At 39.8% G+C, this 16,613-nt stretch overlaps 1 protein-coding gene and 1 long non-coding RNA gene across 2 annotated transcripts in view; both read right to left on the minus strand.

Moving 5' to 3' along the window:
• Window positions 1–221: 221 nt before the first annotated feature.
• The window catches only part of GTF2B (general transcription factor IIB), a 38,624-nt gene continuing 22,232 nt past the window's right edge, over window positions 222–16,613 (minus strand). The window contains exons 3-7 of the mRNA XM_036348268.1: window positions 7,332–7,465; window positions 5,475–5,621; window positions 5,213–5,342; window positions 3,136–3,417; window positions 222–814 (exon numbers count right to left, since the gene is read on the minus strand). Coding sequence (XP_036204161.1) covers window positions 681–814; window positions 3,136–3,417; window positions 5,213–5,342; window positions 5,475–5,621; window positions 7,332–7,465 — 827 coding nt within the window. The 3' untranslated portion in view covers window positions 222–680. The remainder of the gene's footprint in view (window positions 815–3,135; window positions 3,418–5,212; window positions 5,343–5,474; window positions 5,622–7,331; window positions 7,466–16,613) is intronic.
• LOC118675451 lies at window positions 949–2,220 on the minus strand. The gene is made up of 2 exons (XR_004973915.1): window positions 1,698–2,220; window positions 949–1,513 (listed from the first exon to the last, which is right to left on the minus strand). It is a non-coding gene; the product is annotated as an uncharacterized LOC118675451 (long non-coding RNA).

Raw genomic sequence — 16,613 nt, forward strand, 5'->3', positions numbered from 1 at the left:
CACTGAGAAACATGGGCCAGGGCACTTCTTGCTTTTTAATACATACATAGGATGTCCCCAAAAATGTATACACACATTTTGAATAACTATAAATATACTTTATTTTCAAAGTTAAGCCATCAGCTGTTAGAGTGTATATACATTTTTCTGGAACACCCTATATAAACTATAAGCCACACAAACACTTAAAACTACAAACTTGTTCTTGTTGTCAACAGCCATTGCTAGTTCCATGACTTTATTAAAGTTAAAAAAAAAATAACACAAAACAACTAAATATATATTTCTTAAACAAAAAACAAGGACTTCTATCAGCTTTATTAGTTACAATAATATGCCTTATTTGTAATTATACATTATAAATTATAAATTACATATAACATGTAATTATAACAAAAACTTTAGTTTTGAAAAACATTTTATTCAAGACTTACATAATTTCAAATATCTTCCAAAATAGTTTCTAAATAGCTAAAAAAGAAAGCAAATTCAATAAGAAATTTAAATCATTAAATATGCTTTACTAGTATATACATACATAATGCCAAGCAATTAACATTAGCCCTGGAATGCGTACCATTTCTTTTTCCTTATTAAAGGCTCAATCCAGCACTTCATATACGCTATGTACAATAGGCAAAGTTCAGTGACCACAAGAGTTTGACATTAGCTGCCTCAATTTATAATTGGGGTAGTTTGTCAACAGGGGTGTCAAATTTGAAGTCTGGAGGAAACAGATCTGGGGCCCGAGGATAGATTAGTCTGTAGGACTGCCTGATTGTAACATCAGCAACACCAGCAATATCTCCAATTTCTAAAAGACAAAAAAATCAAAATATTAAAAGTATAACTTCTATCCTACCTACATTCTACTACCTAAATTTCAATTTGTGAGATTTAGTTGTATAAAATGTCAAAGTGAAAAACAAAACCAAAGCTATTTTTTTAAAAAATCAATAATGGAATTATATACTAAAAGTCAAAAGCAGGGCTAAAGTTACTACTGGTATTACCCTATTACCTCAAAGGATTATCATCAGTATTAAAAGTTTTACTACATGTAAAACATTTGAACAATGTTCAGGGCATAGCACTGCAAGTGGCAACCATTATATTGGCCTTCATATTTGAAACTGACATCTCCTTTTTCTTCACAATAAACCTTTTTGAGGATCATAGACATAATCCATGAATGCATTCTTGTGAAGAAATTAACTTTATTATTTAAAGTTCCCTTGCAACATCTCCCTCTTCTGTTATGAGGCTAAAGCCAAAAAGGGATCATACTATAAATATTGTTCTAAAACTTTTTCCTACTTATTACATCAGAGATCAAACAGCTGAATATAACAGCACAATGTAGATGTGTTTCGCTATTATAAACACAGTTGAGCATATATATTCTCTATTATAAACAGTTGAGTGTATATTGAGCTCACATGATACTTGTTCACATGAGGATTTCTACAGCCTAGAGCAGTGGTTCTCAACCGTGGCTGCACATTAGAATCACCTGGGAATCCTTTTAAAATCCTGATTTCTGGGCCTCATCCTCTGGAAATTCTGTTTCTTTGTTACGGGGTGGGACCAAAACATTAGTAACAAAGAAACAGAATTTCCGGAGGATAAGGCCCAGAAACCAGGATTTTAAAAAGATTCCCAGGTGATTCTAATGTGCAGCCAAGGTTGAGAACCACTGGCCTAGACTAGAGTATAGAAAGGAGGGATACAATTTAACCCTTCAAAGTAGTTACCACTTTTTTTCTTCTTTTTATGAAAAGAAATCCTAAAGGACTACCACTTGACAATTATTTGGTTAGTTATAAATACTTAATTAAAATGGATTTTTAAAACATGCCTTTTAATAAAAACTCAAATAAATGAGGTTTTACGTTTTCAGTGACAGCTAATTGATTTTGAATTTCCTTATGCATCACATCGTTTTAGACATAGATACCGATGTGAATATGAACTTACAGGAAAGTGTCTAGATAAAATATTTGTGTTGTTGATTAGAATAAACTTTACAACTAGGAATCAGTAAGGACCACCTGTGCCTAGCTTCAGCTTATAAATTCTACCAGAAGACTCAAAATTTCCTTAAAAACATGAGTGGCCTGACCAGCGTGGCTCAGTGGTTGAGCATTGACCTATGAACCAGGAGGTCACAGTTCCATTCCCAGTCAGGGCACACGCCCAGGTTTCGGGCTCAATCCCCACTGCGGGGGTGGGGAGGGGGTAGGAGGCAGCCGATCAATGATTCTTTCTCATCACTGACGTTTGTCTCTCTCCCTCTCCCTTCATCTCTGAAATCAATAAAAATATACATAAAGAAATATGAGTGGAAGCCAAAGGCAATCAGGGCACATTTAAATAACAAATGATGACTTATTCCTGATCATTCTTCTATATCATTTACTACTTTTATGATAGGGAAACATGGCCTAAGCCGATGTGAAAGCCTATTCCAAATAGGGTATTATAGTTATTGCAGTAAGTAATTTCATTACCACACTTTTACATTTAACTGCTCTTTTTTCTTTATGAATCTTTTTGAGGATCACAGAATGAATTCATGCTTATAAAGAAAATCACTAACATTTCTGTTTAAAAACAATGCTAAATTAAAAAATGGCTTTACAGTGTATAAGGTGGAAACTACTTATGCCAAGTGTTTTCATTAGGAGACTGTGACTACTGTACAAAAGGAGAAAGAATAGGCTTCACAGACTGTTACAGCCTGATTGCCAGGCGGTGAGAAACAACGCATGGCCCTCCTCTCAAGATTTAAAAAAGTAAGTTTTGAGGAGGGGGGAAAGAAAACTATTCAAAATAACCAGGAAAATGTGTGTGTGTGTGGGGGGGGGGGGGGGGGAGGAGGAAAAAGTCTAAATATTAAGAATGTACAAACTAAAAATAATTCAAATGAGAAAAAAGATTACGTCTATACAAAGGTTAAACCTCCAAACATTTTTATATATGAGCTCCTAAGAAGGGAAATACTTTATTTTCTTAAGTTATGATGCTATGGAACTACCTCTTAAAGTGGGTTCTGGATATTTACCTGCTTCATATCTAAAATGGAACTAACCAAGACGTGCTACAGCCACCATGGTTTTATCACTCCTCTCCTACCTTTTTGGGTCCTCTTCTCAGCTGACGCCTGTGAGGCCATGTAAATGGCTGCTGCCGCCACAGATATCGGGCTCCTTCCAGGCACCAAGTCCAGTTCCACAGCTTTACGGGCTATATGTGTAGCTGCCATCTGCACTTGCTTAGGAAGACAGAGGTTGGAACAAAACCTGGACATGAAGTCCCCAGTTGTAATCAAATCCACACTGGTTTCTAAAGCTTTCAAAATAAGTTTAAAACATCGACCAATTTCTTTCTTAGAAATTCGTGATACGGCACATATTTCTAAAAGAAAAAAAAATTAGATAAATACATCTATATAAGTCATATAGTTCATTTTAAAATCTATCATTTCAGATTACAAAAGTAATACATTCTAATAGCAAAAATTCCAACCATGCCTAACAGATGAATCCCTAATCATCTCCATGATACTTCCCTTAGAGCAGCGGTTCTCAACCTGTGGGTCACGACACCATTGGGGGTCGAATGACCCTTTCACAGGGGTCGCCGAAGACCATCGGAAAACACATATATAATTACATATTGTTTTTGTGATTAATCACTATGCTTTAATTATGTTCAATTTGTAACAATGAAAATACATCCTGCATATCAGATATTTACATTATGATTCATAACAGTAGCAAAATTACAGTTATGAAGTAGCAACGAAAATAATTTTATGGTTGGGGGTCACCACAACATGAGGAACTGTATTAAAGGGTTGCGGCATTAGGAAGGTTGAGAACCACTGCCTTAGAGCTAATTTAAATTTCCTGTTAATTTAAATGTTTATCAAACTTTAAGGAAATTTTTTCCCCAAGGTTAAATGCAGATCTTTTTTATTTTTTTTAAATCCTCACCCAAAGATAGTTTTTCCATTGATTTTTAGAAAGAGTGGAAGGGAGGAAGGGATGGGGAGAGAAACATCCATGTGAAAGAGACATATCGACTGGTTGCCTCCCGTTCCCATATGAGCTCCGACCAGGGCCAGGGATCGAACCTGCAACCCAGGTGCGTACCCTTTACTGGGAAGTGAACCTGTGACCCTTAGGTGCGAGAACCAACTATCTATTGAGCCACACTGGCCAGCACTTAAATGCAGGTCTTAATATTTAAAAATATTAATGTACCTGAAGGTTCAATTTATGTAAATAATATTCCTCAAACAATCAAAAACTTCTTTGATATTTATATATTAATCTATAAGGAATATGTATCAAGGAGATAAAAAATACTCAAGCTAAATAAAGAATGCTTCTCCAGCTACACAATGTCTTATGTACATGCTATCCCTGTGATTATAGGCTGTAGCAAAACAAAATAAAATATATGAGCCTGTTGGTCTAAAAATTCAACTACCAAACACTTTAAAAATAAATTTAACAAAAGCCTTAGTTTCACTTGTAATAAAAAAGATGATAAAGGCCACTGCCTCTTCATATTGATGTAAGAAAATGTAAAAATTAAACACTCACAGATAAATAAAGGGTAATTATAGTCTTAAGCCAAAATGAACTCTGGCAGTTAAAGTCAGTATACGCATCACAGCAATACTGAATAGGTGGTCACGTATTCATAGGTAAACTGCAAACTGCATGAAAAATACTAGTTCTCTCAAAGTCTCCAACTTAAGTGTGAAAGTGCAAATTGCATAACTCAGGATAAAAAATGTCACTGATGCTTTTTAAGGGTTGACTCCCTCACTTGTAGAGACATGGCTATATGTGGAAACTGTTTTCTATGCATCAAAAATTTACAGACTCACTACAGAGTCCTACTCTGGTTTATAATAACAGGCTTCAAAACGTACAAAAGTTCTAATTGCCAAGGAACACAGGGCTCACTCACATGGACTAAAATTACTTTACACGAGAAAACCGCCTGAAAAGAACATCGTCAATTAAATCACATAATTTTTGTCAAGGAACAAAAATAAACAGGCATTTGGAAACTGTATTTAGGTGGATTACTGGATATAACCACAAAGACACAACACAGCACTACTTAGTGTCAAAGCTGCCTGACTTTGGTAATATGACAGATAAGACTTTTATCTAGGCAACTGAAAACTTACCTTTAAATGTCCTAGGAACCCCTTCTTGTCTACAGGCAATATAGAGACACGCAGAAGCTATGGCATCATTAGCTCTTCCCTTCAGGCTCTTCTGTTCATACACTTGCTTGAATAAATTATTTGTTCGATCCTTCAAAACAGAGTAACTAAGTTTAATTAACTCTAGGCCATTTAATTAGTTGCAATATCAAAATTTTATGTGTTCATTAAATTATGCTAAGTCAATGCCAGAATGGCTTAAAGGAGACTGACAGGAACTTACAACTATATTTCTAGGGAGGTTGATTCTGTCTGCCATGGTAGTGATTTCCTTGAACGCATTCATCATGGCCCGATCAGAACTACTCATTGTTCTCCGATTCTGGTACTTAGAATTGCCAAATTCATCAAAACTTGCAGCTCCGGTGCCCTATAAAACAAAGTTTTATAACTTTATATGCAAAATTTTGAAAATCTGAATGAACAATTTCTGAGAAAACAGAACTCATATGATCTGACTCCACATGCCCAAGAAACCTACCCTGTGTAACCTCTCTGTTCTTCCAGGTAAAATGGTTTTAGGAATGTTTTCGATCAAATACTTTAAATGTAAAAATATCTATTGAGAATCTAATAATATAAATTATCATATTAAAAGACTACAGAGAAACTCAAATGATCATCTCTAAAGGTACTAAAAAAAAGGTCTAGTAAACAAAACTCAAAACCCATTAAAAAAAAAAACTGCTAAAACACTAAAAATGGGTACTTCTTCATATTAGAAAATCACTCTCCCAGGCCCAAAGCAAGCAAGATGATTAACAGAGAAAACATCTGCAGCATTACATTTGTCAGAAGACAAAGGCACTTCTTACCTCCACATTGTAGCAGTGTACTAGAGCTAGCTAATATGTAATTATAATTATGTAACAATTATATAAATTATATTAGTATAATTATATTAAAATTAGGCAAGAGGAAAATTAGAAGTACAAATTTATGAAGTAATCAACCAGTTAGAAGACAATGAAAGAAAATTAGTTGCAATCTTACATCTGAAAATGTCCTTAGTATACTTTTTCCAGCCTGTAAGACTAAAGCAATACAGATATCACCTACTTAAAAGATATTTCTGGCCCTAACCGGTTTGGCTCAGAGGATAGAGCGTTGTCCTGTGGACTCAGGGGTCCCAGGTTTGATTCCGGTCAAGGGCATGTACTTTGGTTGCGGGCACATACCCAGTAGGGAGTGTGCAGGAGGCAGCTGATCGATGTTTCTCTCTCATTGATGTTTCTAACTCTGTAAAAAAAATCCCTCTCCCCTCCTCTCTGTAAAAAAATCAATAAAATATATTTTTTTAAAAAGATATTTCTGAACACTGTAATCTTGTAAACCTAGTATACACTATGCTTTTCAAATTTGACATGTAATGTATACAGCATAAAAAAAATAATTAATGACCTGCTTTTTCACGTTACTTTATTAAAAATAGACTGTGCAGTAGTATAGGTTAAGTACTAAAATAGCATACACTTCCTTGATTAGTACTTTGGAATATTGCTAGTACTATTTCCAATTCAGATACCAGAGCAAAAAAGAGCCAGGTTGTCAGGACGGTTATGCTACTATCCTATGTAATAGCAGCAGCTACCATTAATTGAACACATAATACATGTTTTTATAAATACGTCACATATATTCCCATGTAATCTTCAATATCTCTATGAAGTAGTAGTATTTCTCACTTTACTGATGAAAAAATGTAAAGCTTAGGTAAGTATTTCCAATACTAGAAAATAAGCTATATTGAGTTACAATTTGTTGTAGGTGGTATAAAAGGAAAAGACATTACTAGTGTTCTAGGAGCATAGCAGTATGTACTCAGAGACCATACTATGCTCAACCTAATTTTTGTGCAAAATGTGCTTCATGAAAACAAGGGCTGGAGATATTAAGGCTCTGATTTTGAGCTGTTGGCCTCCCCTTTACGATGGAAGCAATGCATAAGGCAACCATTATTCTCAATGGTATTACTGGCAAATCTCATTCTCAGGACAAGACTGCTCACTGAGGCAGTGACTGATGCCTCTGCAAAGTCCCCCAACTCCCAGGTTTCTGGTCAGGCCTCACTTGGTATTACCTTGCCAATCATGGTAGACAAATCTCGATCACTCAGAAGAGGATTCTGAGAATCTCCAACTCGAGATGGATCTTTTGTTGCTTTATCATTGCTGAAAGTTCTCCATTCAGATCCCACATCGATAACCCGGTCACCTAAGAATATAAGCACAAATCTAAATAGTCTTGGCAAGACAGGGTTTACTTAACACTGTCTAAAATGCCCAACTCAATGCTTTTATTCCCAGAAAATTTCAATATGGACATCTAGGCTCCAGCTTAAGTATCATGTCTCAGACATTTGTCCTAAAGCATTCCTTTAATTGTTGTGCCAGCCCAATAATTACCCTCTAAAAATCTCATGCTATGATTAGTCATATTCTAATTCTAAGAAGAAAAAAGACTTAAGACAAATAACAAAATAAACCTATTTATATGTGAAACAAAGATAAAATAGTATAATGATTCTGAACAAAAGTTTGCTCAAAATGTGTAACAGGCAAGGAAAGAAACATTAGAAAACACTGTTCACAATGGTATCAATGCGCACAGCCTAATTAAAAAAAATACTGCTTTCACAGGAAATGCTTTGCAAAGAACTACGCCTATGCTTGTTTTGGTAAATATTTAATAAAAAATATTTTTGGCCAAATAATTTATAAATAACAAACTTTAAGCCTAGAATCAGTGAGAAGAAAGCCAAGTCGACCACACACACACACACACACACACTAGATGCCCCCTCAGCCCAGCCTGCACCCTCTCCAATCCGGGACCCCTTGAGGGTTGTCTGACTGCCGGTTTAGGCCTGATCCCAGGCCCAGCAGTCAGACATCCCTCTCACAATCCTGGACCACTGGCTCCTAATCACTCACCTGCCTGCCTGCATGGTCGCCCCTACCTGCCTCCCTTGTGGGCCTAGTTGCCCCCAACGCCCACTCCTGCCAGCCTGGTTGCCTCTCACGCACCCCAACCCGCCACCGGCATGGTTGCCCCATGAAGCCTGCTGTTCAGTTGTTTGGTCGTCCCTCACTAAGCCCCCTGTCAACCTGATCGCCCCACACAGCCTGCTTGTTCAGGAGAGACAGAAATCAGTTACCTCAGCAATTAAAAGATGTTCTGGTGCTGACAGTAAATTAATAAAATGCTCAAGAGTGTAGTAGACTCTATCACTTGCTGCTTAGCCTTGGACAGATTACCTCATTTCTGTGCCTTTAAATTTTCCCAATAACCTTATATTTTAAAGATTGTAAAGATTAAACTGTAAGCTAATGCAGGTATAGTGCATGAGGAGTGCTCTAAAAGCAGTTCAGAGAAACCAAGATGGCTGCATTGGTAAACACCGGAAATTGCTGCCTCGAACAACCACTTCAAAAATACAACTAAAAGACAAAACGGACATCATCCAGAACCACAGGAAGGCTGGCTGAGTGGAAATTCTACAACTAGAAGGAAAGAGAAAAGCACACTGAGACTCAGAGGAGGTGCAGAAGTGCAGAGGTACGGAGGCGCACCCGAAAAGGGCTGGCAACTGAGGACGAGGTTGTCTTTTTCAATCCGGAGGGAGTCTCAAGCTCCCGACTGCTCTGAGCTCCAGTTCTGGGCAAGTCTCTGGGGACCCAGACTCATACAGGAGAAACTGGACTGTTTGGCAGCGGGCGGAACTCAAGGGCAGCTTTCTCTCAGAGGTGCTTGCAGCGATTACCGGGACACTGAGATGAGGGGCCTCTTAGGGTAGGACTGAGGATCAGCCATAGTTGTTTGCTCCGCCCTGTTGATTTCCTGAGACCCTGCCCCACCCAAGCTGTGTGCAGAGACTTTTGCATATGAAAGGCCTGGCCCTTCGCAATCTGAAAATTACCTAACAAACTGCAGCTGGGTCAGAGAGACCCAGAACATCCAAAAGAAGGCCAAGGCCCCACAGCAGCTTGCATTGCTTCACAGCTGGGCCTCATCTGGGCACCTCCAAACCTCAATCAAAGAAGAGGCATCTGCAGATCTCTCCATAGCTCCTGCTGGGTAGCCTCAGGCAGAGGCTAAATTAGCACCTCCTTAGAGATCCAAGAGCCAGCGTACCCAGTAGTCAGAGTGGGACCATCCAGATTACAAGTCCTCAGATTCATAAGGGACACACTCAGGGGGCAGACTCAGTGAGCACCAAAGCCCCACTGAAGCAAGTCTTGTCCCAGAAGGGTGTCTCCAGCACAGAAGTTCTCCCACTGTAGACACAGCTGATTCTCACAGCCAATTGGCCTGGAGGTCAATTCCTCCCAGTGATATCAACAACAATCAAGGCTTAACTACAACAAGACTGTGCATAAGGCCAAAAAGGGGTGCACCAAGAGTGTCCACCTCAGGTAATTAGGGAGGCTGAGCCACTGGGCCCTGTAGGACACCTAACACAGAAAGCCACTCTATCAACACAGGGAAGCATAAAAGAAAAATGCAGAGACAAAGAAACAGGTCACAAATGACAGAAATGGAGAAAAGCAAACTACAGGATATAGAGTTCAAAACCACACTTATAAGGTTTTTCAAGAGTGTTCTAGAAACCGCCAATAAACTTAGTGAGACCCTCCATGAATCTAGTGAGACCCTCAAGGATATAAAACAGGACCAACTAGAAATTAAGCATACACTGACCGAAATAAAGAATATTATACAGAGTTCCAACAGCAGACTAGAGGATAGCAATAATCAAGTCAAAGATTTGAAATACGAAGAAGCAAAAAACACCCAACCGGAAAAACAAAACAAAAAAAGAATCCAAAAATATGAAAATAGTGTAAGGAGCCTCTGGGACAACTTCAAGTGTACCAACATCCAAATTATGGGGGTGCCAGGAGAAGAGAGAGAGCAAGATATTGAAAACCTATTTGAAGAAATAATGACAGAAAACTTCCCCTACCTGGTAAAAGAAATAGACTTACAAGTCCAGGACGTGCAGAGAACCCCTAACAAAAGGAATCCAAAGGGGACCACACCAAGACACATCATAATTAAAATGCCAAGGGCAAAAGACAAAGAGAGAATCTTAAAAGCAGCAAGAGAAAAACAGTCAGTTACCTACAAGGGAGTACCCATACGACTGTCAGCTGATTTCTCAACAGCAACCATGCAGGCCAGAAGGGAGTGGCAAGAAATATTCAAAGTGATGAATAGCAAGAACCTACAACCAAGATTACTTTACCCAGCAAAGCTATCATTCAGAATTGAAGGTCGGATAAAGAGCTTCACAGATAAGGAAAAACTAAAGGAGTTCATCACCACCAAACCAGTATTATATGAAATGCTGAAAGGTATCCTTTAAGAAGAGGAGGAAGAAGAAAAAGGTAAAGATAAAAATTATGAACAACAAATACATATCTATCAACAAGTGAATCTAAAAATCAAGTGAATAAATAATCTGGTAACAGAATAAACTGGTGAATATAATAGAATCAGGGGCATAGAAAGGGAGTGGACTGACTATTCTTGGGGAGGAAGGGGTGTGTGGGGTGCGGGAAGAGACTGGACAAAAATCGTACACCTATGGATGAGGACAGTGGTGGGGGGGGGGGTAAGGGCAGAGGGTGGGGTGGTAACCGGGTGGAGGGGAGCTATGGGGGGGAAAAAGAGGAACTGTAATAATCTGAACAATAAAGATTTAATTTAAAAAAGAAAAAAAGGAAAAAAAGAAAAAAAAAAGCAGTTCAAATAAGTGCTTGGTATTAGCTACTTACTGCTCTGAAAATGAAAATACAATGGCAGGTATTCTGACATTTCCCCCTTTTGGTTGGGGAAATAAGGAGAGGCAGCATTTGTAAAACATGACTCTCCATATTACACTTCAACAATATCAGGGTGCTCTGCTGCAGGCATTTGGTCAGTAGGACAGCAAAAGAGGCAAGGAAAGAACAGAAGGAAGGAACTCCAGGCAGACTGTGCTAAACCTTTTCAACTATTTCTTATATGGTACATTAATTAAAATGCTCATAAACAGCATACAGTGATCATAATCTGATCTTAATGTTATAAATAAGCAGGTAAATGCACACAATGGATGGCTTTGGAAAAATTAGTTTTTCTTTGAACAGTCAAATCATGTAGGAGTAACCAGATATCACCTGGACTACCAGATGTCCATGCCACAAGGGAACTGAGATCAGTGGCAAGGCCCCCATCTGCTACATCTGTATGCAAGAAAATGGTCAAGGAAACAGAAGCAGGGAGATGAGTTATAAGGCAATTTCTCTAGATTAGAGATCGAGCAGGTGGCCCAAAATAAGGAGAAAAAGAGGTTAAATGGATGGGACTGTCATGATGGATTTATCTGCTTTCTCCTCTATAACAAACATTACTAATGGGAAGAAATTCTAATTCTATATAAGGATTTTAAAAATTACCTGAAAATAACATAGAATCTGTAATTGTGCCCAGAAGCCTTACCACAGTATTTAAACCCATCTCTCTATTAAAGCCCATACCTCAGAGACCACTCTAAAGAGATTGGTTTTTGTTCCTTTTATAAAAGAATAATACTTGCTTACTAAAAAAAAGTAGGTATAAGCAAAACAAAACAACCTGTATTCCCAATACCCAGAGATAGCCAACTATAAGTATTTTTATATATATTCTGTCTTTTTCATTCATATGTATTTTTCCCCTAAAATTAAAATTAGATAACGCTGTGCCTGTTCCATAAGATCTTTTCAATAAATTTATATAAAAACACCAAAGCAAGATTTTTAGATAAAGTTTAGCCCCTTTAATACCATCCAGTGATTAGAGTGATACCACGATGTCTCCATGCACTGATGTTTTCAAAGGGAGAAAAGTAAATCTAACTTTTTCATAGCGAAATAAACACACAAACATGCACAAAACAAAAAATTACTGCAGCCTTCAGCCCTGGCCGGGTAGCTCAGTTGGTTAGAGCATCATCCCATGCACAGAAGGGACAAGTCCCAGTCAGGGCACATACCCAGGTTGTGGGTTTGATCCTATAAAACATATCCTTGAGTGAGGATTTAAATAAATCAATAAACAGAATACTGCAGCCTTCAAATCTGGAGTTTCTTGCTAAATTATAAGTTCAAAAATATCAAATATCATCATTAACCTTTGTAATATTTTAACACAATGAATGTGTTAAGGGAACAATGCAAATGAAAAGGCAGGTAGCTATGCTTACATCTTTTAATTCTCTAGAAATCTAAAAATAAAGTATTATTTAGCCAAGATGCCTCATTTCATAGCATTTTTCCTTTGGCCCCAAAGTAACTTACTATGAATTTTTTTTTTATTGCTTGCTTTATACTACCTAAAAAAAAAACAACCCAAGATGGATTGGGGAGGGGGAGAAATCTGGCCTAGGATATTATAAATAGAAAATTCAGAACTGAGTAGTGATGTAATTTTTCCACATATGTGGGAATATCTACGTGACTCATTCAACAACTTCCGGTTTGTGCCAAGAGCTATTGCCTCTTTTAATATTTTAATGCTTAAAACAGCACTTATAAGAAGTAAAATTTCCAAAATAACTAAAATAACAATCGTGAAAATACAACTAGACCAAAAGATTAAGTGCACGAGTAATAAGAAATAGGGGAGACCATTCAGAAAAAAAGTCAGAATACATAAAGAATTTACATTTACATTTTGAAAAAAACCCAAGTGAGGTAGCATTTTAAAAGTTGATCTGGAAGGGAAACTGCAATACAGAATCTTTTCAAGGGATAAGGCAGCCACAATGTGTGGGTATATTCATCTTTTGACTAGGAAGAAGTCTGCCAATTAGCACATGTACACACGTTAATTGTGTACAACCTCACACATCCTTTAATGTTCTAGAAAAAGAGAAACATGTAGATTTAAAAGGAGAGACAAAGGAATTGTCTCACTTTACCATGATCCTGAAGTCACCTCCAAATGTTCTATAATATACATGTACTGACCTTTGATAATTGCAAAAATAACTACTTTACGATATAGTTAACTGGCTGCAGCTTAAGAGAAAGCCTTTACTGAATAGAATGTTTTGTGGTCAATTACTGCCAATTAGGAAGCATTACAAGTAAGGCTACTGCCTTTAGTCCATACTTGGAAAGATGTAGATGTGTGAGGCTGGTTCCAAAGATGGTGCCCAGGATGGAAACTGACCTAAGGTTTCTTCCTAGGTTTCACTCTGAGTAGGATGGGTTTGACCTGCCTGGAGTATAAATTTCAGTACTAGCCTTGCAATCATATATTCTTTGTGTTTTTCTGGTGTTCTGCCCCAGCTTTGAGTAGTACTGTTTGGGTGCCCTACATTTTGTGCAAATGAGAAACACAATTTTCTTTGTGGTCTAATACCCATCCCTCTTCCATGGTCAATAGAAATGGCAGTGGAGGTCTCATCTTCTAGAGGGGTAAGTCCTACTCTGGACCACAGTACAAATCTGCCCACCAGGCCACAATAAAAGACTGTAAGCTTTTCCCAGTACCTTTCTGAACCACTAACAAAGTTTTGTAAAATTAATACCTGACAGAAAGTCTATACATGAAGTTTATAATAGCTAAAATAACACTACTATCCATATATATAAAAGGCCAGGGGCCATGACGACCAAAACGACCAAACGACCGGTCATCATGAGGTGGCATTGACTGGCAAGTGGGCTGAACTGCTGATCTCTTGGTCCCTCCCCCCGTCTCCCACAGTCAGTGGTGGCTCGCTCCCACCTCTCGCTCCAGCCTCCTGTGGGTGCCTGCAACTCCCACCGGCCTCCAGCGAACCGCTGCCTACTGTAGCCAGCGAACCAGCCCAATCAGGGGGTGGGGCTGGCCAACTTTGCGGCCCCTTCCCCTGCCTCTGATCGGACTCTCCCATCCCGATCAAGAGCGGCTGCACAGAGCCTGGACTCTTCCTGGCAGCCCTGAGTCCATGGGGTTGAGAATTCTAATGGCCCTGCCCAGAGACTAGAGGCGCCTGACAGGCAAGGACAGGGACCACAGGCCTCCAAGGAGCACCGCAGAGTTGGCAAGGAGAGGAGATGGGCCTGCAGAGGGGGAAGGAGACGAAGCCAGAGGACATCAGCCCAGAATCCAGCCCTTCCCCCCAGGGGCAGCGGGCCCTCAACCCAGAACCCCAGCCGGAAACAGAAGAGCCTGAGGGAGGCGTCAGGAAACTCTACGCAGAGCTGCATGTTGAGAATGAGAGACTTCGTGAGGCCCTGACCAAGATCATGGTGCTGGCTGGCACAGCTCAAGGTGGAGCAGGAGTGCTCCACGCAAAGGCAGGAGCACTTTGCAGAGAGGCCAGCCCTCGTGGAGCTGGAGAGATTTGAGCGCAGGGCCGTGGAGCACAAGGCCGCTGAGCTGGAAGAGGAGCTGAAGGGCCTGTCCAACCTCCAGGCTGACAACCAGTGCAAGGAGGAGAACGCGGCCCTGATCTGTGTCATCAGCAAACTGTCCAAGTGACCCCAGAGGACTTGCCCCCGCACCCGCATTTATACAGCTGTTTCTGCCACACGCACCCCTTTCCCTATGTGAACATGAGTGACAGGGCTGCTGGGGAGTCCCTGAGCCTGGGACCTCCAGGCTCGGAGGGGAGGACAGAGCCCCCAGGAGCCAAGGGGGCCATCTGAGGCCAGGATGGAGAGGGGAGGCTGAGCCAGGTAGGGGGACCAGGGCTGCAGGCAGGACCAGGAAGGAACCGAGGACCAGGAAGTGCCAGGACCAGTAGCCAGGACCAGAGTGGCCACCCGGAGGTCCCTTCTCATGTGTGCTGCCACCTGTCACCCCTCCCGCCCCTGAGCAGGGATCTGAGAATGTGCCAAGCATCCTGTCGGCCTGGGCCGGGTGGGCCTGTATATAGGGTCCATGTGCAATAGGGAGGGACATCTTCTATTTTTTGCTGCCCCCTCCCCAACATTGAGGGAGAAGGCATTTTTGAGCACCGTGGGGCGGTGGGCGGGGCTGCAAGCAGCAGCAGGCTACCGCACGCACCATTTTGGGCCCTGTGCCCCTAGTAACATATAATAGGACTACTCCTTCCTCCATCAATGAAGTATGATCTCTAACACTCTGACCAAGTTACCCATCCAGAAAAGCAAACATACCCATTATCTATATTTATGTATTACACACATGTGCAGTTTTCTATCCATACATCAGAGTGGTAGGTCTAAAGAGTATAAACTAAAACATTTTATCATATTCTAAAGAAAAAAGGTTTCATCTCTTTATTTTTCAAGAGATTGAGAATAACTGCCAAATTCATTCACACCAATTTAAGATGGTTCAATTACGTTCACACCTAACTTATGATTTGGCAATTCCACTCAAGTATTTACCTACAAAAATCTTGTACAAAAATGTTAATAGCAGCATTATTCATATTAGCTAAAAATTGGGACACAACCCAAATGTCCATCAACAGTAAAATGTATACAATGGAATATTCCTCAGCCAATAAACTACTGAGACATTTCAAAAATACTATTTTTAAGCCAAATAAAGTCAGTCACACAAAAGAACATCCTCTATAATTCCATTTATAGGGGATTCAAAAACAGGCAAAATAGGGTCTCTTCCTATGGGGAGCACCCCTACATGTTCCTCTTCTCCCACTTTCCCCACAGGCACATATCTCCTAACACTAAGAGACCCCACGAAGACTTGCAACCAAGGGAGCAATGGGCAGTGGCAGCTCATCCCGACTAACCCCCTGAACCTGTCTTCAAGGCCCCCTTTTCTCTGACTTCCCAGTAAGCCAGAGCAGCCCACCCTAGGCTCTCCTGTTGCTTCTTCTAAGCTAAGCCCTTCCTTGTTTCACTGTCCTGAGTGTGCTTTTGCTGCAGCCAATAAATTCTTGCTTGCTTTACTGCAAACCATCTGCCCCCCCCCCAATCAAACACACGCGCGCGCGCGCACACACACACACACACACACACACAGACACAATCCAGACAAAATAATCTGAGGATAGAAATCAGTATAGCGGCTGCTGTTATGTAGGGATGGGAGGTGGAGGTAATTGCCGAGAAAGAAGCATAAGGAAACTTCTAAGGGAAGGAAAATGTTTTAAACACTTTGCATGCTGGTACATGTTTATGCAATGTCAAAATTCAAACGGTATATTTGAGATCTGTGTATTTTTTTTGTATGCAATTATAACTCAGTAAGTTAAAAATTAAAATCATTTCCACCAAAATACAGTTGACTTTGAACTAAGCTGCACCAAACCTACACATTATTTGGGGAACGATGGAACGATTTTTATCTTCTTGAACAAGGAAATCTATTCTTTCTCAAGATCTTTGTATGTACTTCACATTTA

Source organism: Myotis myotis, unplaced genomic scaffold (assembly GCF_014108235.1).
Source record: "Myotis myotis isolate mMyoMyo1 unplaced genomic scaffold, mMyoMyo1.p scaffold_m19_p_2, whole genome shotgun sequence".
In the NCBI taxonomy this organism is placed as follows: domain Eukaryota; kingdom Metazoa; phylum Chordata; class Mammalia; order Chiroptera; family Vespertilionidae; genus Myotis; species Myotis myotis.